Source organism: Panthera uncia, assembly GCF_023721935.1.
Source record: "Panthera uncia isolate 11264 chromosome A1 unlocalized genomic scaffold, Puncia_PCG_1.0 HiC_scaffold_17, whole genome shotgun sequence".
Lineage (NCBI taxonomy): Eukaryota > Metazoa > Chordata > Mammalia > Carnivora > Felidae > Panthera > Panthera uncia.
In genome coordinates, this window is record NW_026057577.1 from 21,911,213 (window position 1) to 21,937,104 (window position 25,892).

At 39.0% G+C, this 25,892-nt stretch overlaps 1 protein-coding gene and 1 long non-coding RNA gene across 3 annotated transcripts in view; one reads left to right on the top strand and one right to left on the bottom strand.

The window, feature by feature from the left end:
* The window catches only part of CCDC192 (coiled-coil domain containing 192), a 205,565-nt gene extending 181,778 nt beyond the window's left edge, over positions 1-23,787 (top strand). For both annotated transcript variants that reach the window (XM_049648457.1, XM_049648458.1), the window contains one exon: positions 23,442-23,787. In XM_049648457.1, the coding sequence (XP_049504414.1) occupies positions 23,442-23,728 (287 nt within the window). In that variant the 3' untranslated portion in view covers positions 23,729-23,787. The remainder of the gene's footprint in view (positions 1-23,441) is intronic.
* LOC125934866 (uncharacterized) overlaps positions 1-25,892 on the bottom strand; it is a 266,270-nt gene that overhangs the window by 101,699 nt on the left and 138,679 nt on the right. The window lies entirely within an intron of this gene.

The following is a 25,892-nucleotide window of genomic DNA, read 5'->3' on the forward strand; positions in this document are numbered from 1 at the left end:
TGGACCACAGAGGGGATGACTACATAGGGTAAAACTGAGAAGGAGGGAGTGTATTAATACCACAATTCCCTATTCTTGCCTCATTTGAAGTGCTTTTACCCAGTTATTTTAAGCCCTATGCCCACTTATCTCCCACCCTCCACCATCTCCTACCAAAAAAAGTTTTTGTCAGGAAACAAGAAAATATCAAGCAAGGAAATGCTACTAACATAAGGTGGTGTCTTCAGGCTGCCCTTCCAGTAGGCTCCCTATCAAGCCTAAGTTGTGCATTTTCATGGGCAGGGTCTAACAACAGGTTGTATAGCTGTTTCTGTTATGACCAACGGAAACAAGTTCCTGGGGATAGGAAAAAAAAATTGTACTCCCCATTTTTTTTTCTTTTAAGTATGATATCTAAACTTTATATAGAGGGATTGTGGAACTTGAAGTTTTCCAGGAAGCCAACGGCTTGTGCATTTACAGAAAGCACAGGAAAAAAACTGTCTCCTTGATAATGGGTGCAGCCTCTTATCTGGATCAGATCCCTTTGGGTAATAAATAAGGCATTCAATGGAGCTGTCATATCCAGTATACGTGGTATTTTCGGGAAGAAGGATTTTTCACTCTCTGATTAGATTTTTATAAGTAACTAAAATCTCTGGTACAGTTTCTTCTCCCCTGTTCAGTTCTCATTGAGTCCCACAGTGCTTCCCTGAAGACTTCCTAAGGCTTGCTCTGTGGTACCACATAACCAGGTTGACACCTAACCATGAAAGAACCACAACCAGCTCCAGATTGTCCCTCCTGTCAGCTTGTTACTTAGGACAAGGTAGTCTTTGAAATTTAAAAGTAAATTGAATTTTAGTAAAGCCGTGTTCTGCATGTAGCCTTCATCAAATACCTTGTCCTATCATCAAAAGCTACACTGTCCAAAAGCTCTTTCATGCTACCTAGGTGCATACCTAGCTATGGTGTTTAGCAGCAGAAGAAATGTTCTGTTTCATGTGTGAACCTTCCAGAGATAGCAAGATGCAGGAATGAGATCAGTGGTTTTGGAGTCAAAACAGATCTAATTTGAATTCCAGCTGAGTAATTTTTTGCTGTGATGGGGGGGGGGGGAGCGGGTTTCTATAAAACCAGTATTATGATGCCTATTATACAGACCAAGAAAAAGAGGTCCGAAGAAGTCATTTACTCCAGGACACATAATGAGTAAATGGCCCAGGGAGTATTCAGATACAGACAACACTTTACCATACTTCCTTCCAAACTGAGTCTTTACCTCACTGGGGCTTGAATGCTTCACTATTTTGAATTAGTATCTGTTATAAGCCTACATTTACCTCTTTACTGTTGGTAACTAAGTAGTTCTACATCCTGAGGCCTCTCTGAACACAAAAGACAGAACACATCCTAAGCACACTGGAACAAAAAGATTTTCAGGTTCAGTTCCACCTAGACTGCTGCTTTCTATAAGTACTGTGAGATCAAATTTTGAAACCTAGCTGTAGTTACTGTAGTTAAATCCGATGTGGAGATGGTCTATTTTGGAGACTTGTAAGTCACATGACTTTAGGTCCCCTGGAGACACAGAGGAAGGAAGTGTAGAATTTTCTCCTAGACGTCTCTGAAGATTTTAGGAGTCATTAACAACTACAGGCCTTTTAGATTGAGATCGCCAGTCAACTTCCTGAGATAAAACCAGATGAATTGCCTGAAGACCAGACAGTTCTTCAACCAATGGCTCACACTAATAGGACATTTGCTAGAGGGCAAAATGGGAGTTAATATGGTTAGCAAGACCCATCCGTCTGAAATTCTTCACTTATCCCAAGTTGAGGAAGGTGGAAAAGGCAATCAAGAATACGGTTGAGGGAATATATACCTACCACCAACAATTTGAGGTGTTTTTTTTTTTTGTTTTTTGTTTTTTTTTTTTTAGCGAAGTATAGTTGACATAAAATGTTATATTAGTTTCAGGTATACAACCTAGTGACTGCACAACATTTGAATTTGTTTTGACTTGTACTTTTTGGTGTGTTTGTATGAATATGGACGGAGGTTAGAGAAGGTAAGGAAGAGAATAAGACAATTGGAAGGAGTAGAATTATTAGAATAAATGTTCCAATACCAAAATAACTGCCCCTTGGAAATTACAGCAGAAAGGACAAGTAGGAGAGAAGACTGATCTAGTGATAATGAATGTCATGGAGGAAATAAGTTTCACATTTTTTGGATCTGGAAGGCTGATTGGTTCAGGATGTTTATAATTGGAGACACTCACAACCTTGCTTAATAAATCTTGCCTTGCAGAGCCACAGATGGAAATTTCTTTTATACTGTCTATCCTGACTAGTATAGGTCTACAATCTCTTATCTGAAACTGGGAGACCAAATATGTTTCAAAATGCAGAATTTTTCAAATTTGAAAGGTAATCCCAACAGGGACAATATTCCATAATCAAATATATTCATACAATATTTACACTGAATGGGTTATCTAAATACTATAAATAGCTTTCCATCAGCTCAGATCAGATTTTGCTGCCAAATGAATTCAGATCAGGTCAGGTCAGATTTTGCCACCAGATGAGCTATGAAAAATTTTCTTTTTCCAGAGCTTCTAGGATTTTGGGAAAAGAGCTATGGAATTGTCAACCTATACAAATGGAAACTTCTATTTGACTGTTCTATTAAAGGGAAACATCAGCTAATTTATAGGAAGATAATAATCAAGGAAACTTTCATTCAGGGAATGTGCTTAGAAATTGCAGATATACAATAATACTACTACAGTTAACATTTCCTTAGCAACTATTATGTACCAGGCACTATCTTAAGAGCTTAATATTAATTAACCCACATAATTCTCTCACAGTTCTATGAGGTACTTTATTTTTTTTAACGTTTATTTATTTTTGAGACAGAGAGAGACAGAGCATGAACAGGGGAGGGGCAGAGAGAGAGGGAGACAAAGAATCTGAAACAGGCTCCAGGCTCTGAGCTGTCAGCACAGAGCCCGACACAGGGCTTGAACTCACGGACTGTGAGATCATGACCTGAGCCGAAGTCGGATGCTTAACCGACCAAGCCACCCAGGCGCCCCTATGAGGTACTATATTGATGTATTGATAGGCCTATTTACAGATGAAGAAACTGAAGCACAGTAAGTTTTAGTCATTCTGCCAAGCTCATACAGCAAGTTCATTGGAGGGGCCCCAGTTTGAAGAAAGATTGCTCCTTTCCATAAATACTCACACTATAGTGTTATGTTCCACAGAAAGAAAACAGTTCTTACGTATCATTCTACCCACAATCCTGTTTAACTCTATAGGAAACGAAGGTGGGTATATTACATGTAAAATTATTCTAATACTTCTCAAAATGCTTGCTTTCATCATGGAATGTATGTGGTGTTAGAGAATATTTGCAATTCTTGGTCTTGCAACTTAGACAACTAACAGATTGTTGATACAAACAAACTTCTTACACATAACAGAAGGAGAAATGAGCATTTATTTGTATTTCCCCTGAGAGTAGACTGGTTTCTAGTTACTGTTTTATCCCTAAGGCCTAAGAGGCACTTTTCAGGATAAACAACTTTGTCCAAATCTCCAAAACAAATAAGCCCCATTCAGAAATGCTAATTTATATTATTCCATTTGTTTACACTTCTCTCCTCATCAATATTAATCCATTACAATGTTTTATGAAATCAAACTTTTATGTTAATTTGTTTTTGGGTAGAAGTATATAACATTGATGGAAAGGCAGTTAACAACCTCGCATTGGGTGGATTGTATTATTCTCCCGGTCTCTACAGACTTCTGGCCACGCTTATCTGTATGTGTATATAGAATGTACGTATGCACATGGAATGTGTGACACATCCAGATAGGATCACAACTGATTCCACCACCACTTGGAAAATGATGCTGCTCATCCAGTTCTACCACTCTAGATACTTGATTGCTAGAGTCAGATGCTTCCACCTGGTTCCCATGCCTATCTCTAACAACATCTAAAGGGTTCTTTGACTCAGAACATTGTCAAGATGAAAGATTGGGAAGGCCTAAAGCCAAGTATGGGACACACTATATACAGTTTTCTAAAGTCACTTTCAGTAAACCATGTAGTTCTTTTTTTTTTTTTTAAAGATTTTATTTTTGAGTAATCTCTACACCCAATGTGGGGCTCGAACTTACAACCCTGAGATCAAGAGTCACAGGCTCTACTGATAAGTCAACCAGGCGCCCCCCCCCCCCAAACCATGTAGTTCTTATATTACTTTCCAATACAATTTAAGGAATTTGTGGATAAGGAAACAACTCCTTCCTGTTCCTGCCCATATTCTGCACCATTACCATTGACCTGCAAGATTCCCTGTTCTTTCCTACCCCTTGCACCGTCCCAGTTTCAGACTGTACATGGTAGAGTCACTCTCTCGTATCAGAGCTTCTGTGCACAAAGCATACAATTCCCAGTCTCCCTATCTGCAGTGGTACCAGGTTCTCTCTCAAGGCACAGAGTCTTTTTGTCACTGAAGTTTTATAGCAGATTCTACTTTGTTTACTGCACAAGACTGTGCAGGGACTTTAAACAGTCACTATTTTCTTTTTTTTTTTTTAAATATGAAATTTATTGTCAAATTGGTTTCCATACAACACCCAGAGTCACTATTTTCCAAAGCATCCTCTGCAAAATTTGCCCAGCAAATGCTCAGTCCTGTAGCTTTTTCTTTTACTAGGCTCCTTTGCTAGGTCTCATTTTCCTTCTCTCCTTCTTTCTGTCTATTTCTCTGTCTCTCTGTACTCCTATATACCCTGTACTACAGAGGCAGCATGGGCTATTTAGACAGAGAGTTCGACTTTCAGGTGGGCTAACTCCAGATGAAAGATTCCCCGTTGGATAGCAGCCACTTACCCTCTATTACTTCCCATGTCACGTTATCTACTTCCTCTTTGGTATTTTTGTACCATACAGACATTTGTTTATACAAGCACAGATACACATACACCTGCACCCCTGTATCATCCTTTCAGAGACAAGATAATCTGAAGATTTAAGTTTTAATAACATTTATTATAGCAGTTATTAATATAGAACCAATTTTTAAAATGTTGTTTTACAATTTTAATTGAAATTCTTGCTTAGCAGCATTCTTATTTTCCACATTTGAGAGACTCATGCTCATATGCAAATATCTAACTTTGTGGTTTACCATGAATAGGGTTCATAATTTCCAGGAAGCTAAAAACCTTAAGAAGTATTTTTTCTGCTCAACTTTGGCCCTTTTGGCTATTTTTCTATAAGAAAAGACTGACGAGAAGTTTTGGGGTCATTGTGACATTAGAAGAATACTAAATAAGCCCTTCACTCCTATCCATCCATTTTTAAAGAAGACAGGGTCATAGTCACCATCATAGCTTCCAATTTAACTCAGCAAGAATCTGGCACTTATCATGTACCCGCTACTGGGAAATACAGATGTAGTATGGGCTGTTATATCAGGCATAAGGAGCTTAAATGGCAACATGTAAACTAACAACATGTAAACAATGCAAAATAGTTTAGAATTTACGCCCAGAAGTTCAAAGTCCCTAATACAATCAGAGGACTCTAGAATCAAAAAAAAAAAATTCATCGATTATATAGATTAATATTTTTGTTTTATAAATGATGAGGCTGATACAAAGAGGGGATGATTTGTCCAGAATTTAAGTACTTATTACAGTGACGATCTATGTAGGTGTAGGGCTCCAAACCTTCCTCTTACATCTTTTGGGAGCTACTCTCCCTTCCCATCCTGAATTATATAATTCACTTCCTGGCTCTTGGACACTATTAATTTGTCCAAGGGTATATTTTAGAATGTATAAATATATATATGAATATAATATACTATAAATATATATGTATTTTTACTTTGTGATGTGTATAGCTGTCATTTTAGAAATGTTGCCATTCTGGGCATTAAACATCACTGTACACTAAAAAATATACGCTATTAAAATATCTCTTATTATTTAGATTTAAAAAGTCTCTTCAAATGATAAGTATCAAAGGCAAATTTAAGCCTAAACTAACTGAATTCTGTGTGTGTTCTTTAGCCAAGAAGTAATTAATTCAGTTTCCTCAATATCAAAATGTCACAATGAGTAACATCATCTTTCTCAAAACCAACAAATTGCATCCAGAACAACCAGCTTCTTCTTCTGCTAGAATTTTGATGCTGGTGTGCTTTTACTAGATATTTCCTATCCATTTGATTTTTTATGATTTGTTTAATTTTAAGCTATCTTCCAGACAAGAATTATTCAATTTATTGAAACTCTTGCCAGGGAAATGGCTACAACATTAAACTCATAATAATTGAGAGAGGTCTTTCTTTATTCATCATTCATTCATACATTTTGCCTTCCTGACTTTTTTCCACTTCTGTCAGAAAATTACTATTATATGGGCCAACTGGGTGGCTCAGTTGGTTGAGCGTCTGACTTCAGCTCAGGTCATGATCTAGCAGTTTGTGAGTTTGGGCCTTGTGTGGGGCTCTGTGCTGACAGCTTGGAGCCTGGAGCCTGTTTCAGATCCTCTCTGTGTCCCTCCTCCACTCGTGCTCTGTCTCTCTCTCTCTCTCTCTCTCTCAAAAATAACTAAATATTTTTTAAAAATAAAGAAGGAAAATTACTGTTATAAATAGCATTGCTTTAAATGTACTACAATGTTATAAGCTTAAACATCAATTGCTTAGCCCATCCACTGGTTGAGAGATGAGCTAGTAATCTAAGCCAATGGAATGTGAGGGATACTTGCTTAAGATTAAGGGGGAAAAAAGCCTCCTGTTTTTCTTTAGTAGATAGGGTAGAGACCCTAGACAGAAGAAGGAGAGTCATCCCAGGAAGACAGTGGCAGTCATCTGGCTACCAGAGTAGTGCTAGGCTTAGGAAGAAGCAGACATTGTAAAGAAAGAGCAGAAAGACCAGATGATCTTCAGTTCTATCACTGGGACTACTAGTTCAATTCTTTTCAGAAACTAGCCCTATATCTGGAGTGAATACATTTTCTTTATTACTTAAGCCACTTAGAGTTAGGCTTTCAGCTTTTTGGACACATAAATACTACTGAATAATACACTATTATTAGCTTTTTTTTTTTCTTTAAGTAAGCTCTACGCACAATGTGGGGCTTGAACTCATGACCCTGAGATCAAGAGTCACTTGCTCTACTGACTGAGCCAGCCAGGAACCCCTCTATGGCATTTTTAACAATTTTGTTCACTGTGGTAGATGCTATTAGTCACCTGCATAAAAGACATTATTCTTCATCCTTCTTAATACAACTCCAATTTTATTCATCATTTAGGCAGATAATGTACTTCAAGGAACATGTATGTTTACTAGTTTTAAACAATCATAGTCATTCTATTTCCTTGTCAAGGGATTCTTTAGGAATATGATATAACTATGGACTAAAGTGAATAAGGTAAATTCTGCTGAGAGCATCATGGAAAGTTTAATACTTAAAAAGGGCAGACCAAGACTCCTTTCTCTTCCAACTTTTAGACAACATCCTGTGAAGAATATAGCCATCTTGCAAATAGGAAGGACAAACAAGAGAAGCCAACGTGGCTTTCCTGAGCCACAAAGTGAGCTAACCCTGCAATTCCCCAGATTTCACCTTACATACAATAATAAACTCTCCATTGTCTAAGTTGGTGATAGTCACCTGATCTGTTATTTGGAGTTGAAATCACCCTGACTCATGTACAGATGTTCCTTGGCTTGTAATGATATGATGTTCTGATAAATCCACTTTAAGTTAAAAACACTGTTAGTCAGAAATGCATTTAATACAACTCACCTACAGAATATCCATCATAGTTTATTTAGCCTAGCCAACCTTAAATGTGCTCAGAATACTTGCACTAGCCTACAACTGGGAAACATCATTTAACTCAAGGACTACTTTATGACCAAGTTTGTAATATCTCATGTAATATATTGAATACTGTACTGAAAGTGAACAACAGAATGGCTACATGGGTAAAGAGTGATTGTAAACATATCAGATATTTACCTTCATGATTATGTGGCTCACAGGAAGCTATGACTCACAGTCCCTTGCCCAGTATCATGACAGAATATCATACTCCATATTGCTACCCCCAGAAAAGATCAAAATTCAGAATTTGAACTATGGTTTCTACTGAATGTATATCACTTTCACACCATCATAAAGTCAAAAACTGTAAAGGTGAGGCATTATAACTTGAGTACTATCTGTATTCATAATATAATATTAAATCCTTGAGTCTAATTCCTAGTAAAAATACTCTTGCATAATTGATTAAATCCAAACTGAGTCTTAAAAAGTAACAGATACTTGGGGCAACTGGGTGGCTCAGTCAGTTGAGCATACCACTTCGGCTCAGGTCATGATCTCATGGTTCATGAGTTCAAGCCCCGCATCGGGCTCTGTGCTGACAGCTTAGAGCCTGGAGCTTGCTTCTGATTCTGTGCCTCCCTCTCTCTCTCTCCGCCCCTGTTCATGTTCTGTCTCACTCTGTTTCTCAAAAAATAAATTAACAGTAAAAAAAAATTAAAAGAAAAAAGTAACAAATACTTTCACAATTTTGGGTATACTTTGCCACTTGAAGATTCACTTCAAGTGGTGTGAAGAAAAGAGCTGACTAATTAGTTCACATTAAATAATTTAAATAATAATTAAATGATATATCTTAAGCTAGAGACAAAATGAGAACTTACCCTGATGAAAATTAATGTGCCCCTAAGCTTTTATTTATCCAGCTGGTTAGAACCAAAGGACACTGGGAGGGCCATCTTGGAAAGTAGCCAGAATAAATGCCCACAAGTCTTAATGGTAATCCTGCTGCCAGTTCCTAGCATTCCTATTATCTTAGCATTTTTCTGGATCAGAAATTAATAATAGATGGAAACAAAAATGAATGAGACACCCAGCCTATTACTTTCTTATTTCAAAGCCAGGAATATTCCATAAACAACTGAGAAATGCTCAGAATATTTCCTAAAGGATAAGTTGTGACTCCAGACCTGCAGGAGATGCCAATGGGACAGGGCTTACATTGGGCTTGCATGGGTACCTGATGGTAAGGGTAGGTGGGTCGATGAGGACAAAAAGTGGCCAATGTATTTCATACCCACGGCCTATCCAAGAATTGTGGTGGTAATGGTTGTAATAATGAAAACCAGGTATAAACATTTATTGTGCTTTGTGTGATTTGCTGAGCAAGTTCTTAGTAAAGTGACATAGTAGGTGCTATGCAAATGTTTATTTCCTTTCTCACTTACCTTTTCTCTCTCTTTCCCTCATTTCTTACAATTATGAAGGGGAGTGATATGGAAAGAGGAGACAAAGTGAAATCATAGTTATGTAAGTTATTTGACACCTCTAAAAATTATATATATTATTTTTCAAATACTAATATATAATACATTTAAAAAATATTAGAAAACTTTCCAGTATCAGAATAGAAGCATTTTGCTAAGAATTTCAATAGTTGCCTAGGCTCTTTTTGTGCTTCTCTATAGTGCTTTCAGTTTAAGCCCACCCTGAAAATAACTCCTTCGCCATTAGCTTTGATAATGTTTTGAAGGCATATAAATTATGTGATGAAAGAGGTAACTAGTGGGGAAAATATCTATGAAAATTAACATTTGTACCAAATATCAAAAGATTTCCTAATAAAGAAAAGTTTGTTTGAATTCCCTCATGGGGAATTTCTCCATCACTTTTGAATTATGTTCTGTAATTTGAAGATGAAATTACATCTTGACATTTCAAAAAATAAAATCAAGCTGATAAAATTGGAATGGCATTCCATTAGGAGGAATTGAAAGAACCTCGTTCCATACACTATCATCAAGAACAGAGCTTTTTTTTTATTTTTTTAATGTTTATTCATTTTTGAGAGAGAGACAGAGTGCCAAGGAGGGGGCAGAGAGAGAGAGAGAGAGAGAGAGAGACAGAAACCAAAGCAGGCTCCAGGTCCCAAGCTGCCAGCACAGAAATACCAGCACAAAACCCAATGCAGGGCTCAAACCCATGAACCATGAGATCATGACCTGAGCTGAAGTCAGATGCTTAATTGACTGAGCCACCCAGGTGCCCCAAGAACAGAGCTTTTTTATGCTTCTAATTTACCTTAGCAGAGACATCCCTGGGCATTCACCCTTCCCTGAGTCCATTTCTTACTGCTATCTTCTTACTGTGAAATGTAAACCAAAGGCAAGTTGCATAAAAGTAAAAAAACAATTAAGAAGAAGTTACACTTGTACAGGAGGTAAGATTGATAAGCAGTGCCTGTTTCTGTGAACTATTCCTCTCAAGCGTGCACTTTGATATTTTCCTACCCACTTCAACTCTGCCATTGTCTCTCATGCACTTCAACTAACTACAGGACTTCTTCTCTAAAACCCACATTTTTCCTGATCTCTTCTGAGCTGAACCTTGGAGATCCCAACAACAGAAGTCCAAATTCTCAGGTGTGTCATTGTAAAGTCCATTTGTATCATCTGAAAAGTGAGTACCACCAACCGTTATTTCCTTATGGCCATCTATTATATTTCCATAAAGTGACTAACATGAAGAAATAATGGAGTCTAGGAAAGTTCTTCATAAAATAGTACTCTATGGAAATTAAGAACACAGTTTTTGAATGACAAGTACAAGCTGAAGGATGTTACAAGCGTATATTGCCTGATCTAATGGGTATGGAGACAATTAGACAAAGTTAAGAGCTATTTAGACATATGAATCAAGAGGACTTAGTGACAAGAGAGATGGAAGAGGATAAGAGTAAGGGAGAAATCCAAAATAATGCTCAGATTTCTGATTTTAGTGGAAGATGTGTGATGTTGCCATGTTACTCAGCTAGGGAATACAGAAAGGAAATTAATTTTGGAAGTTACAAAATGAGTTCAATGGAGGGAGCCCCAGGTTCAGAGCTCAGGTCTCCCCTCATGTTGTAAACTGGGGCAGCATTCACGCAAATAGATTGCAACCAAGGCCACAGAGAATACCCATAAAGAGTAAGAATAAAGCTTAAGACCAAGAGTTCAAGGATCTCCAGGCAATAATTACTCTGAAGAGGAACCCACAAAATGAGACTAAAGGAGTAGCCAGAAAGTTTGGAGGAAAACAGTGTCCTATTACAGAAGTCAAGGGAAGAGTGTTATGGGAGGCTGTCAACAATTGCAAATGTTCAGAGGCCATTCAAGATGAACATTAAAGCAAGTCCGATGGATTCTGTAACACCAGTAGGCTCAGCAAGGCCAAAGTGAATAATGTAATGGAAAACAAAAGCTAGAGTGCACTGGGTTAACAATGAGAAAGGTATGCGGAAAGGGAGTCAGAGTATAGACAACTCTCTGACAGTAAAGGGGACAATAGTGATAGAGCAATAGATGAAAGGGCATTAAGCACTGAAAGGGTTTTATTTCCTTTTTAAGATGGTACCAAATGAGTACATTTAAGCGATAATGGCTTGGAGCCAGTAGGAAGGTTAACATTTGTAAGGAAGAGAGAATAACAATGGTATAGGATTCCAGAGGATGCAAGAAGGTCTGGAATCCAGAACTCTCTGGATGTTTGGACACCTTCAGTTGTGCTTTGTGGACATCCAAGTCTTTGGTGACTTTACACCTAAATGAGCTTTCTGGGAATCCTATAATGGATAGATTTTTCTCATTACTCAGATACTTGTTAGTTTCCCCTTCTATATTTGCTTCCTATTACTGCTGTAACAAACTACCACACGTTTAGTGTCTTATAACAACACAAGTTTATTATTTTATAATTCTGGAGATCACAAGTCCAAAACAGATGTTACTAGGTTAAAATCAAGGCATCAACAGACTGTGTTCCTTACAGCAGCTCTAAGGCAGAACCTGTTTCTTTGCCTTTTCCAGCTTCTATAGGCCACTTGCATCCCTTAGCATGTGGTTCCTTTCTCTGTCTTCAAAGCCAGCAGTAACATCTTCAGGAATTTCTTTGTCTCTGACTTTCCACCTCCTTCCTCTAAGGAACTTTGTGATTAGGTAAGATCCTCCCAGATAATCTAAAATAATCTTCCCATCTCAAAATCTTTGACTTATACACATCTGTAAAGTCCCTTTTGTCATGTAAGATAGCATATTCACAGTTTGGGGGACATCTTTGGGGTCGCTTATTCTGTATAACTTTGTGGACATCTTTGTTGGGGGGAGGGCACTATTCTGACTACCATACCTCCCTATTTCTAAAGTACTCTGACAAGCTTGCTGAGAATTATGGATGGAGCCCTAAGAGCTTCCTCTGGTTGATGCTTTACATAATTAAAAATCTCAGTAATTAAACTCATCAATGTCATTCTCTAACGAAGGAACATTCACCGCTTGGAGAACTATTCTGCATGATGTAAAGATTCAACCTGGCCAGTACCAGCAGCAGGTGATTTTATCATTTTTAGTATTCCAGGGTAACATAAATCAACAATTTAAATCAATCCTGTGTGATCCTTCAACTGGTATTTTTTAAGGGGGGAAAAAAAACTATCCTGACATTTGTTAAAAAAAATAAGGAAGACTTTATTGAGGACTACTGAAATTAGCGTTGAGAATAACACAATAGGAGGAGAGAGGATGCTGAATATGACAAGCACAAGTTGGGATTTATAGCGGGGGGTGGCATGGTGTTGAGAGGAAATGAATGTGAGGGAAGGCAGGCCAAGGCGACCAGATGTCACCTGGGCTGTGGTGAAGGATGAGGAATTTGATCAGATATGGAGGATGATCAGACACAAAGGGTGGGGATTCTCAATAAAGTGATTTAGCAGAATTCTCTCTGCCACCGGCTCTTGACGACAAGGTTTAAGGATGAGGAATAGTAGAGAAAAGGGATCAGAAGAACCTAAACAAAGTTTGGTCAATAGAGTCTTTGTCACTATAGTATTTTTTGCAATTTATTACCTCTTAAGCATACATTTCTTATCTTCATCCAACAAGGGCTGAGTCTAGACCTAGGAGGCTGGTAAAATTCAGTGATGCGGTTATGATCATTCCAGGGCTAATAAAAAGGAAGAAAATGAGGGCCACAATAAAACTTAAGGAAGAGAAGAAGCCATTATGTTATGAGGTCTAGCTGCCATGTTACTCAAAATTTTACAGAAAAATGACTGCATCCAAGTGTCCTTTTGTGAGGGACATTTAATGGCACCGTCAACTCTATCAAAATGACTTGCACCTCCTGTCCACAAAACCCATTCTTCTGCATAGTTTATACAAGCAAAATCCTGATCTGCAGAAAAGAAGAATTATTTATCCTATCTTTTTCCATAAAAAATCACCAATTTTTATTGTCATTTTCCAAGAATAATACTGCCAATACTATCCTTACTATATCACCATATAATTTCCAAAACCATGCAATACCAGAAACTATCACAAGGAACTATTTGAAAATCAATGTAAACTACTAAATTGGCATTCTTCATTCTATAGAATTAGCCTCATATAACCTCTGTGCATCAAGAAGAAAAGTAAGGAAGAGTCTCACTGTTAGACCCTAGTGCAACAACGTAGTCCAAATGATATATAATCATCTTTATGCTGATTCCTCCAATTAACTTCGAGTCCATACTGATTATCCTGCAGATAAGCATAGAAATAGTCCTTCAAATATTATCTCTTCTTTTTCTTCTTTTCTCATACTCTCCTACATATCTCCCTCCTGTGAATTTCCTTTTCTCCTACCAGGATCCATTTTCACTTTTGGGCCTCTAGCCAGGCTGTCGGTCATTGTGCTTAACCCACTATCCTCTTCAAAGGAGGCAGAATTATAGGAGGGAACTTCAGATCCTACTTGTAGGAAAAGGTAAAAGAGGTTCCAAAAAAAAACCTTCCTTCTGCTTAGATTGACTACCTGTTGGCATAACTCACATGCATTGTGATGCTAACCGTGTTTCTGTTGTTTCCCCAATCGTGTTGAAGAACTCCTTCTTGTAGAATAATCTGGTATGATCTGAGACCCTGAAGAGGGTGGGAAGGCAACCTGCCCTGAAAGGCAGCAATGGACCAAGTTGTCCTACATTGTCCTACCTTTACCCGGATATAACAATTTACCCTAGTGGTATAGACGGAAAGTGAGACACAGAGCGGCACTATGCCTACCATCCAACATCTGGCCACTGGGTGTTTCCCCCATCTCCCATCACGTAGCAGCCTATGTTCATTTTGTGGCATCATCTTTGAGATGTCCTCACTTGCTTTTCCACATCAACAAGTTCCTCCCACCTCCCAAGCTAGTACCTTCATATCTCTCTCTCTAAGTCTTCTTGGGCATTATCAATTGACTCCATCAAGTTCCAGGAAGAAAATCCTGGATTCAGATCTACAGAAGGGGATTTCGCTTGCCCCCCTCTGTAGTGGTTGCAAATGTTAAACTCTTATGAAAGTTTGTGACTCACTTTACTTGCCCCCAAGGGAAGATCTCTCAAGCAGAGAAATCTCCTAAGAGAGACTTTTCCTTTCCAGGTCGATTTTTGAAGAAATACATCCATCTATCCACTGAGAAACAGAAACAAAAGCAAAAACAAATACAAACAAACTTCCAAACATTCATCATTTTCTCTGGATTCTGGAGATGACTCAGCCAAATGAGAACTGGCAAGATGTTGCTGAGATTTAAGCAAATTGTGGGGGGAGGGAGGGGAGGACCATGGATACAGCCAGTCAGCTGGTAACATTCACAGGCAGAGCCTTGTCAGGTAACAAGGGAGAGGCAGTGAGAGTATAATAGATGTGATTGCTCTTCTGTTGTGTGTACTGCAACCTTGTCAAGAAGAGGCATGCCTGGGAGATTTCCGACTTACCTTTTAGGATTTAGCCAGAAATTTAGTTTGCCATGCCTATTACAGGTCAGCAGAAATTCAACTGTCAAAACCTGGCCGATCATCAGAATCACCTAGGGCGCCCTGTAAAGCCACAGATTCCCAGACACCCTCCTAGATTCGCTCAAGCAGAATTTCAGCAGTGAGACTTTCGCTTCTCTGTATTGATGCAAGTCCCTAGGTGTCAGCATGGAGAACCATTTTTATAGCTCATAGAAGCTAAGTCACAGATCTGGAAGAGATCTATTCTAACTTTTCCAACTTTCTATTTAAACAAAAACTTAAATTCATAGATGTTAAGTGCAATGTTGTCCAATCACAAAAGTTTATTATCTGGGGAAAATGCAGCTGTGAAAAGCTTTGTGCAAAGAAAATAGGTACCTGGGGAGGAAATCTAGGAACCATCCTAGTGATGCATCAGTGGAAACATTTGGACTGGCCATTCCTACAATGGTTTTGTATCATATATACACTTAACTTTCATTCATTTATTCACTTAACAAATGACCTAACACATGTGCCAGGCACTGCTTTAGGTACAGAAATTACAGTAGTAAACAAAGCAGTCAATGAATTCTGCCTTCATGGAGCTCTTGTTCTAGTGAGGTAGGGAGATACTACCAAGAAGATAAAAATGAAACAGATATAGCATGTCAGAAAAAAACAAAGCAGGGAACAGGGATTTGACTTGTCCAGTAGTGGGGGCTGGGTTGAAATTAGGCTTTATTGGGTGAAGTTGACTTTGGAGAGGAGAGACTGGAAGCAATTGAGGAAGCTAGTCATGTATACATCAAAGGTACAATTATCCAGACTGAAGAAATAGCAAATATAAAGGCCCTGGGTAGAAACATGCCTGGTCTATTAGGAACGATGAAAGGAAGGACAGATGTGTCAGTGAGGCAAAAGAGGACCAGATTATATAGTGTATAAGCAGGTGGGTTTTGAGTCTATATGAGATGAAAAATGATTGGAAGATTTTAGACAAAAGATTATTAAGACCCAACTTGTATTTCAATGAGACCTCTCTGCAGAGAGGAAACCAAATTGAAAGGGCAAGTACCAGAGGCAGTCTGACCAGACATAAAGCTATTCCAATACTTAAACTGTAGTACATGGTGCTGGGCAAGAGAGAATTAACCATTTCAGTAAACACTAAGATGGGCAGGGGTGCCTGGGTGGCTCAGTTGGTTAAGCATCTGACTCTTGATTTAGGCTCACATCATGATCTCATGTATAAATAAAAACACTGAAGAGAGGAAACTTCAAGTAGTAAGACTAACCTGATTTATTTTTTATTTATTTTAGAGAGAGAGAGAAAGCGTGCAAGCAGGGGAGAGGGACAGAGGGAAAGAGCTAGAATCCCAAGCAGTCTTCACTCTGATGCAGGGCTTGTTCCCAGGACCCTGGGATCATGACCTGAAATCAAGAGTTGGATGCTTAACTGACTGGGCCACCCAGGTGCCCCAAGACTAATCTGATTTTTAAGACATAAAAACATGTGCTATAAGAATGCAAAAAAAAAAAAAAAGGTGGCGAGAATCCTTTATTTTAGAGACTTACTATTCTCAGATGATAACTGTGAACATCTACAGAAGGACAGAAAACTATGAAGGTTATTGTTGAAGTTTTGTTTATTATTCAAGTAATGATAGAAATATATTTACAAGGATGAGCCAATTTTCAAGTCCAAGTATGGCAATAGATGAAACTGGACTCCCGTGTGGTTACTGAGAAATATATACAGCTTCCAAAACCACATGAAGGTGAGTCAGAGTGATGGGCATTCGTACAGAGGAGGAAGCTGACATAGTCTTTTAGGCCAAACAATAATCCTGGGTGGCTCTGATGAAATAAGGTATTTAATCACCTCACTGGGAAGAGTCTCTCTTATTGAGTAAATACTTGGCAGCTTTGGTCATTAGCTTGAAAAGCAGAGAGAAAAGTAAACGTTCACGTGGTAGTATCCAGCGGAGATGTTTGTTTAGGCTAAATCCTGAATGTCCTTTTGGGCCTAACTCCTAGCCGCCTCTCCCCTACCCAGCCGTGGAATGGTGATTACAGGAGTCAACAACACATCTGACTCATTCTCTATGTGCAGGGTCCCAGAGACTAATTACAGGTGAATTAATGTTTAAAATGACCATGGGTACCCGACCAGGGAGAAGTGTGCTTCCCATTGTTCGAGGCATGTGAAGCAGAAACCAGATCAGGGGTGCCTAGGTGGTTCAGTCAGTTGAGCGTCTGACTCTTGATTTTGGACTAAGTAATGGTCTCACGGTTTGTGAGATTGAGCCCTACATCAGACTCTGTGCTAACAGCACCGAGCCTGCTTGGGATTCTCTCTCACTCTCTTTCTCTGTCTCAAAATAAATAAAGAAAAGAAAAAGAAAAAAGAAACTAGATCAGTGGTTCTTAGTATTTCTGTGTTCATTTAATGCTTTTGGGCGGTGGCATTAGCAAAGGGATCGAAAGGCGAACATCCCTTTTTAGATACAAGTATTTAGAAAATCTAAAAACAGCCTCCCAGACATTCACTGGGTCAACCTTCAATAATTTATCACTGTTGACATGAGACTATTAACTTCCCAGATGCACGAAGCCACGTTTTCACATGATGGAGGCCTTCCATCCTAGTGTTACACCCCATGTCCTTTCTCTAATTAATGAGCTGTATCCTGTTCTTCTCCAGTCTGTCCATTACAGCTTTCTACCCACCAGATACTTCTCTACCAACGTGCAGCTGCACTGAAAGTAAAATGCAAATTTTGCTCATTGATTACAAGTGGCAGCTGACTTACAAAGAGCTTGAGGGACCCCAGTGCCTGAGAGCCACTCCCTTAGAAAAGCATAAATTAGGGATACTGCAGATATAATTCCTATACAGGTGAGATCGGATGGACCCAAAATACACATTCTAAGAGAAGTCTAAGTTTCTAAGCTACTCAAACTACAGAATTAATACCTCTGCTGTTATCTATTTAGTTATTAGCATTTAAAAACATTTTTTTAATGTTTATTTATTTTTGAGAGCAAAGAGACAGAGTGTGAGTGGGGGAGGGGCAGAGAGAGAGAGAGAGGGAGACCCAGAATCCCAAGCAGGCTCCAGGCTCCGAGCTGTCATGTCAGCACAGATCCTGACGTGGGGCTCGAACCCATGAACGGTGAGATCATGACCTGAGCCAAAGTCAGATGCTTAACTGACTGAGCCAACCAGGCGCCCCTAGTTATTAGTATTTTTGACATAACTTGTCATGTGGCACTTTGCTAAGAGCATGAAAATTTTAAGGGTATTAAAAAGGAGAAGTTGGAAATAGCCAAAGGCAAATGTCACATTTTCTTCTGGGCCTTTTGTCTTTTCAAGGCTACGTAGAAAAGTGAACATATATATGTGGAATTTAAGAAACAAAACAGATTCACACAGGGGAAAGAATGGAAAAATAAGATAACAACACAGAGGGAGGCAAACCATTACAGACTCTTAAGCACAGAGAAGAAACTGAGGGTTGCTGGAGGGGAGGTAGGTGGGGGGATGGGCTAAATGGGTGATGGGCATGAAGGAGGGCACTTGTTGGGATGAGCACTGGGTGTCACACGTAAGTGATGAATCAGTAAATTCTACTCCTGAAACCATTACTCCACTCTATCTTAACTAGCTTGGATTTATATCAAATTTTAAGAAAAAAAGAAAAGAAAATAGTGAGCACAGTCTGCCCCAGCTCTGGAAAGAAGAATGCTCCTGTTGTCAGTCTTCTTTCTGAACCTTTTTAAGCACGCACAACTGTCACCATCTTTTCTCTGGCCTCCTCTTTGCCATGACCCTAAGCCATCATCCTCATTCACACTTATTTTAAGTTGAAGCAGAAAAACGGGAAATCATGAAAAATGGCATGTGCTGGTAAAAACCTCTACAACTATAGCAATTATGATTTCATACCCTGACTGTGGCTAATCAGGTTTGTCCCTCCCTTTGGCAGAAGAATTTCTCTTTGCTCTCTGTCTCATGGAGCCCTTGGGTATGGGGATAAACCTTCGATTATCTGGTCAGGTGACAGAATCTTCCATGCTTCAGGCAGACCCAACCTTGGCATGACTATCTGATCTGCTAGTGAAAATCGAGGAAAGACCACCAGTGTTCGAGATGTGGGGACGTGTAGAGCTGTGGGTAGCTTTCAGATAAGGGAGCCTGGACTCCAGGAGAACAGGGCAGGTCAGATCATGCAAAGGTTAGTGGTGGACTCTGGATGAATCACTGGGTGGCCTTGGGCTATTTCCACTACAAATAGGATGTGAGACTCCTGGAGTCCCCCACTTTACTGAAGAGGTTTAAAACACTTTTGTGATTTGTAATGTGTTTAGAAATGGAACAAAAATATTTTTATTCTATGTGTGAAGAGGTCATTAAATGGTAAAATACTGAATCGTAAAATACAGCTGTATGAGAAATTCCCTTCTTGGTATATATACTTACCCCCCACCCCAGTTTTATTGAGATATAATTGACAGAGAACATTGTGTAGTTTAAAATGTACCATGTGTTCACTGGATACATGTGTATTTTGCAAAATGACTGCCACCATATTGTTAGCTAAGGACACCAACCCATCACATAATTACCATTTCCATTGTGTGGAGTGAATATTTGAGATCTATTCTCCCAGCAGCTTTCAAGTATGCCATACTGTATTATTAATTATAATCATTACACAACACAATAGATACTCAGAAGATTCTAACTAGAAATTTGCACACTTTAACCAACACCTCTTCATTTCCTCCACTCCCCATCCTGTTAGTAACCCCCACTCAACTTTTTTCTATGAGTTCAGCTTTTATGTACATTATTCTTGGTAAAATATGTCAGATAGAGAAAGGCAAATACTACATGATATCACTTAAATGTGGAATCTAAAGGAGCTGGTGTATATATGTACTTTGGCTTATCTCCTTATCAGCATTTTCACGTAACGCATGAAAACAATACAGAGGGAATCAAAGCCCTCAGGTTCTCTCTCTTTTTTAGGTTGTCTTTTCTCTGTGCTACAGTATGAATTGTATCCCCAACAAAATTCATATGTCAAAGCCCTAACCTCAATGTAATAGGATTTGGAGATATGGTGCCTTTGGGAGTAAATAGGTTTCAATGAGGTCATAAGGGTGGGGTCATGAGATTAGTGCCTTTAAAAGAAAACATCAGAGTGCTTGTGGTCTCTCTCAGTACCAAGTGAGAACACAGTGGGAAGGTGGCTCTCTGTAAACCAGGCAGAGTTCTCACCAGAACCCAACTATGCTGGCACCCTGATCTCAAACCATCAGCCTCCAGAACTGTGAGAAAATAAATCTCTGTCATTTAAGCCACCAAGTCAATGGTGTGGTTCTGTGTTATGGCAGCCTAGGCTGACCAAGACACCCTGCTTCTCTTTCTACCTTCTGTCCACACTATTCTCTCCTGGGAGGGCAGAGACAGAGGATATAGACTTAGTAACAGTGATGGCCTATGTAATGGCGTCCTGTTGCATTTTTACCCCTTTATCACTGAAATTAGATGAACACATTATTCCACCTATATTGCATTATTAAAAAACAAAACAAAACAAGACAGGCACTTTTGACCAGTTTGCCTTTTGTAATGGCACTAAACTCCTTTCTTTATTATGCAAATTGGTGGAAAATAACTCTTCTGGAAAACAGAAGAACAACTAGAGCAAGAAATGATTGAAGAAGAGGTCAAAGAGAAAGGGGACAGGCACATATATCAGGGAGGGAGGCTCCTGATTACCTTCTCCATCCCTGAGCCTCACCAATGCCCAGCCTTCCCTATACTGCCCACTGTTCCTTTCCTTCCTGTCTTCTCACTGTCTATTACTTCCACTTCCTGTCTTTTCTTTCCTCTTCTGTAGGAACTCACCTCAACCCCTAAGAACGTATTCTCCCAGCCCAGATTTCCATGCATACACCTTCAATGGTAACAGAGAAATGATCTGTATGCTAATGGTTGAAAGCCTCAACAGTCCTCACTCCCAAAGAACAACTGTACATGTTAAACAGGACCATTTACGAGGAACCCATCTATGTGGGTTTTAGAAAGTGTTCCTCCAAAAGGAAACTCTAGCCCAACACTAATCAACAGAAATATGAGAGCCACAAATGCCTGCCACATTTGATACTGGTATTTTAAATTCTCTAGTAGTCACATTTTTTAAAAAGTAAAAATAAATGAGTGAATATTGTTTTAAAATATATTTTATTAGGGCACCTGCGTAGCTCTGTCAGTTAAACATGTGACTCTTGATTTCAGGTGAGGTCATGATCCCAGGGTCATGGGATTGAGCTCCACATCAGGCTTCACATACTTAAGATTCTCTCTCTCTCTCTCTCTCTCTCTCTCTCTCTCTCTCTCTCTCTTTCCCCCGTCTCTCGGCTCCTCTCCCTCACTTGTGCTCTTTCTCTCTCTGAAAAATAAGATAAAATTTATTTAACACAATATATCCCCAAAATATTATTGCTTTAATATATAGCCAATTTTTAAAATATAATGGGATATTTCACATTTCTTTCAAATTAAGTCTTCAAAATCAAATGTGCATTTTATTTTTTGTCATGTTTATTTTGTTTTTGAGAGAGAGACAGACAGAGTGTGAGAGGGGATGGCAGAGAGAGAGAGAGGGAGACGCGGAATCTGAATCAGGATCCAGGCTCCAAGCTGTCAGCACAGAGCCCAATGAGGGGCTTGACCTATGAGTCGTGAGGTCATGACCTGAGCCAAAGTCAGATGCTTAACTGACTGAGCCACTCAGGATCCCTTCAAATGTGTATTTTATACTTCCAGTACATCTCATTTCATATAGCCACATTTAATTGCTTAATGCCACATGTGGCTAGTGACTACCGTATCGGACAGCAGAGCTCTGGTCAGATGAAACAAAAGGTGAGGCCCTGGTGTAACAGCAGATAATGAAGGCCTCCTGCCAAGTGGACTAACTCTCCTGGGCCTAAAAGCACAAGCCTATTGCAGAGGCAACAAACTAAATGCTCCTTTGAGACATGGAGATATTTTTCATTGCTTTTAGAGAAAGGTACATCAACTACCATCTCCATCAATATTATGGTAAAAGTTCAAATATTCAGAACAAAAACATCTCCATGGAATCTTGAAATGTAGTATATTGCTAATAACAATTTCTAAGAGCAGAAAACATCTCATCTTTCCTCTTATCACTTTTGTGAGGCCAAAACTATCCTGCCCACTGTGTAATTCCATGCTCAAGCTTTTGTCTCATGATCATTTGGGAAAATTACAAAAAAAAAACCCTGCAAATTAGTTTTATTTGCTGAGAAGGGGGTGATTCCCCACCTACATGGAAAATCACAGCACAGGTGCCCTATCTTTAGCAGGTGTACAGGTATACAATAGTAGCAGGCATTTGTATCCTGGACTGGCAGTTATGTTGCCTTCGGGTGCAGCTGTGCGGTTGGTTTACACTGAGGACTGAGTAAATGCTGGACCTTTAATTATACTAATTAACCGTCAATACCATTAATTCATACACCATTAGTTCGAGTATTCCTACGGTGATACCCAAGTTGTTGACATCCCTTTTTATAGTTGATGTCTTCCCTCTATATAACTCAGAGAAATGATTTTATGGTGGAAATCCCACTCTCTGGGTGAGAGTGGTAAGGAGGGTGGTCTTGCTTAAGTCTAATAGGATTTACCTGCTTCTTTCAGCAGGTAAATTTTGTGATGGTCTACCAGAATTTTTTTGTAAGGATTCCCTGCTATCAGCCACTAATATTTTATCTCTTTGTTGAAGCCTCTCTCTCTCCTTATTCAGGCTTTTATCCTTATCTGAAGGGTCAGAAATTATAAAGCATAAACTTTTATATACAGGGGATATTTGAGATTTTATGAAAGAAATGCTATAAACCCTTCAGACCTAAAGAGAAAGAAAGAAAGAGAGAAAGAGAGAGAGAGAGAGAGAGAGAGAGAAGAGATAGAGAGAGACTGAATCTCTATGGAAGATATTAGGCTAAAAATTTTCCTAGATCCCCTCAAATTGTACCTCTGCCAACTTTCAAGCTGACTTGGGTTAAGTAACATGTCTTTTTTCATCACTTCCCCCAGAAGGGGCAAGGACAACTTTTTTTCCTATTTGAGTTAAAATTCAATTTAAAGTCCATTTCTACTTGATTGTCACTCTTGTGAAAGATTCTTAGGCAAAAGGATACCATGAAACTTGGGATGCTGTTGTTTACAGATTTGATTTTCAAGGACGCTTCATTCCCATGGTTAATTAAAAGTTAAATGTGTACAAAAAAGAGTTGGCAAAGACTGATTCTCCTCCCTCTCTAGAGGTTTCCAAGTTCTTTTTTCATGAGCACCCAGAATCTTTTCCCTCACCGGACCCAGATTCCATTCTCGGTCTATCTGACCAGATGACGCAACATCTGTGTTCCCTTTTAAGAACGTGAGAAATAAAGCTTTTCCATCTTCCCTGTCTTTGAGTTCTGGGAAATCCAATTAAAACTGCTCAGATTTTCTTTTTCTTGTTTGCTTTAGAAGACAACCCTCGGGAAGAGTCCTGTGGCGGTCTCCCGCCTGTGGAAGAAGGTGATCAAAAAATTAACCTGATTATGGAGTTGTCAATGCAGGTTTCCCTTCAGACTGAAAAGATCACCCAGCTGGAAGAAGTTTTAGAGGAGAAGGAAAGGAAGATTCAGCAGCTGGAAGCTGAGCGGGGATCCCATCCTTTCCAAGAAGTTGACGAGTCTCCACAATGTTTACAAGAAGCCCCAATTTTCTTTAACAATAATGTCACCCCTGTGGTCTCTCATGAGGATATGTAAGGATTCCCAATAAGAAAATAATAAATGTTTATTAAGGGTCACGTGTGGGAAGTCCAGAACCCAGCTAGTCTCATCATTGTCGAACTCAACTTCAAGATGATGGGTTTGAATGTATCCTATAATGTGCCTATTGGAAAACAAAGGGAACTTTTCAGAACCAATGCCTGAATGTTTCCCCTTCAGACATTAGCAGTCAGGTAACCCACATAGTTGTGGAATACTACATTTTTAGACATCCCAGATAACTGTGGGAGAGAGAAAAACACACAAGTAGAGAGATGGCTAAAGAACATAGTATCATTTTCTTACCAGAGGTTTGTCACACTGCAAGGTACCACCAATCCTGTATCTGTAAGTGGCTCATCGTGAACAGAAACTGTCATGGAAGGCAAGCTTGCAACTGGGAAACTGGGGAATGTTAGGGTAATGAAGAGTGGAATCATTGCCAAGAGAGTAAACAGCCATGAGGTCTGTTTTTTCATGTCCTCTAGAATATATTTCTTCATGGCATGTAATTTATTAACATTTAGCAAGAGTAGAAATGCCATAAAATCAAAGCAATAAAAATAAATAAAGAATGGATGAATCAGTACTGTGGTCCTTTGGGAAAATTGTCCTGGGACAACTCCTTGGGAAAAGAGACAAGACTGATTTTTCCTGTTGGATCAAAACTAAGACCAAAGCAAAATATACTCCTCTGTGATCATCATAACAAGGAGGTGTGGACAGTACAAAATCATGTCAGGAAAAATAGAGGATGGGCAAAGGAAAGCTACCCTATAATTAACGGGCTACAAGAAATCAAATCATATTCCTCTTTTATGCAGCCCCCTCAAATAAACTTTCCCACACAAAAGGAGCAGCTAGGCACTAACTTTGGGGAAGATTTTGGTACTTAATTCTTACTGTTCTGGAACTGTATGATTCAGACAAATAGCTCCAGCTCTCCCATGAATCTGACTATATCACTATTTCTTGATTTAATTCAACCAGTTCAACAAATACTCCCTGAAACCCTTCTATCTACAAGAGACAACAACAGATGTTAGAAATATCATAGCAAATATGAGAATCACCATCTTTATCATCCAAGAGTTTATAGACACACAAGAGTCTCCTCAAATGTAAGGGAGTTATGAAATGGAAGAGGGAATGTGGGCGAACACAGAGTAAACCTGATTATCACTGCTTTAGTAAAAGTCCTCAAATTTATTGAACATGAGTAATCACTAAAAACTCATATTTCCAGTCTTTGGTAATCCCGGAAGGAGATTTTTCCTTGCAAACCAGTGGGAGGAGTCTCTTACCAAATGCAACCAGCCCATAATCTAATTATGGATCTGACTATCAACAAAACAAAGATTCCAAACGTGACTTCAAAAAAAGAAAAAGGAAGTAATTGAGTTTGGGCTCCTAAGAGCTTTATGATATTGACTCTAGATGTTCACTGCAAAAAAAAAAAAAAAAAAAAAAACCAAAAAAAAAAAACCCATAGATTCATACAAAGCTAGAATCTTCCTATATTTGTATATAATCTCAGAGTTTCACATGCAAGGTCAGCAAGTATGTACAGGTGCACTCCATGATCAGAAATAAAAGCAATTTACAACTCCCAGATCATGAATACACACCTCCCCCAAAAAGTGACTCAAGGCACTTTTCCATGGTCCCAAAAGAACCTTTTCCAGGGAGTGTTCTTCAGCCCTTACCGAATTCATTTCAGAAATCCCTTTTCTCTTCTCCCTTCTCCTTTTCATCTCCTCCACCCCAAGATCTCTTTGATCTATGTATCTGGCCCTGACTAGGTCTCTCTTTTCCAGCCTTGAGGTTTTGCCCATTGTTTTTTACAACATGGCTGACAGTTGGCAAGTCCTCACTGTGTATTTCTGTAAGAAAGCTTTAAACCTTTCAGTTTCTAAAGAGTGGACTATCTCGAAGGCAAACCACTAATTCCATAATTTTGATCTGTTATCATAATCAAGTTTCCATCTCTTTATTTTACCAGAGATTGTCTTAATCCCAAGGGATATGGGGGGTGGGGTGGGGGTGTAACATAGAAGGAAAATATGGAAAGAGAGAAAAGAAAATCCCATCACATCCCAGATAGGCAGATATTAACGTCTAGGTCAATTTCCCATGGCTAATGCCCTGGCTAGCCATCAGT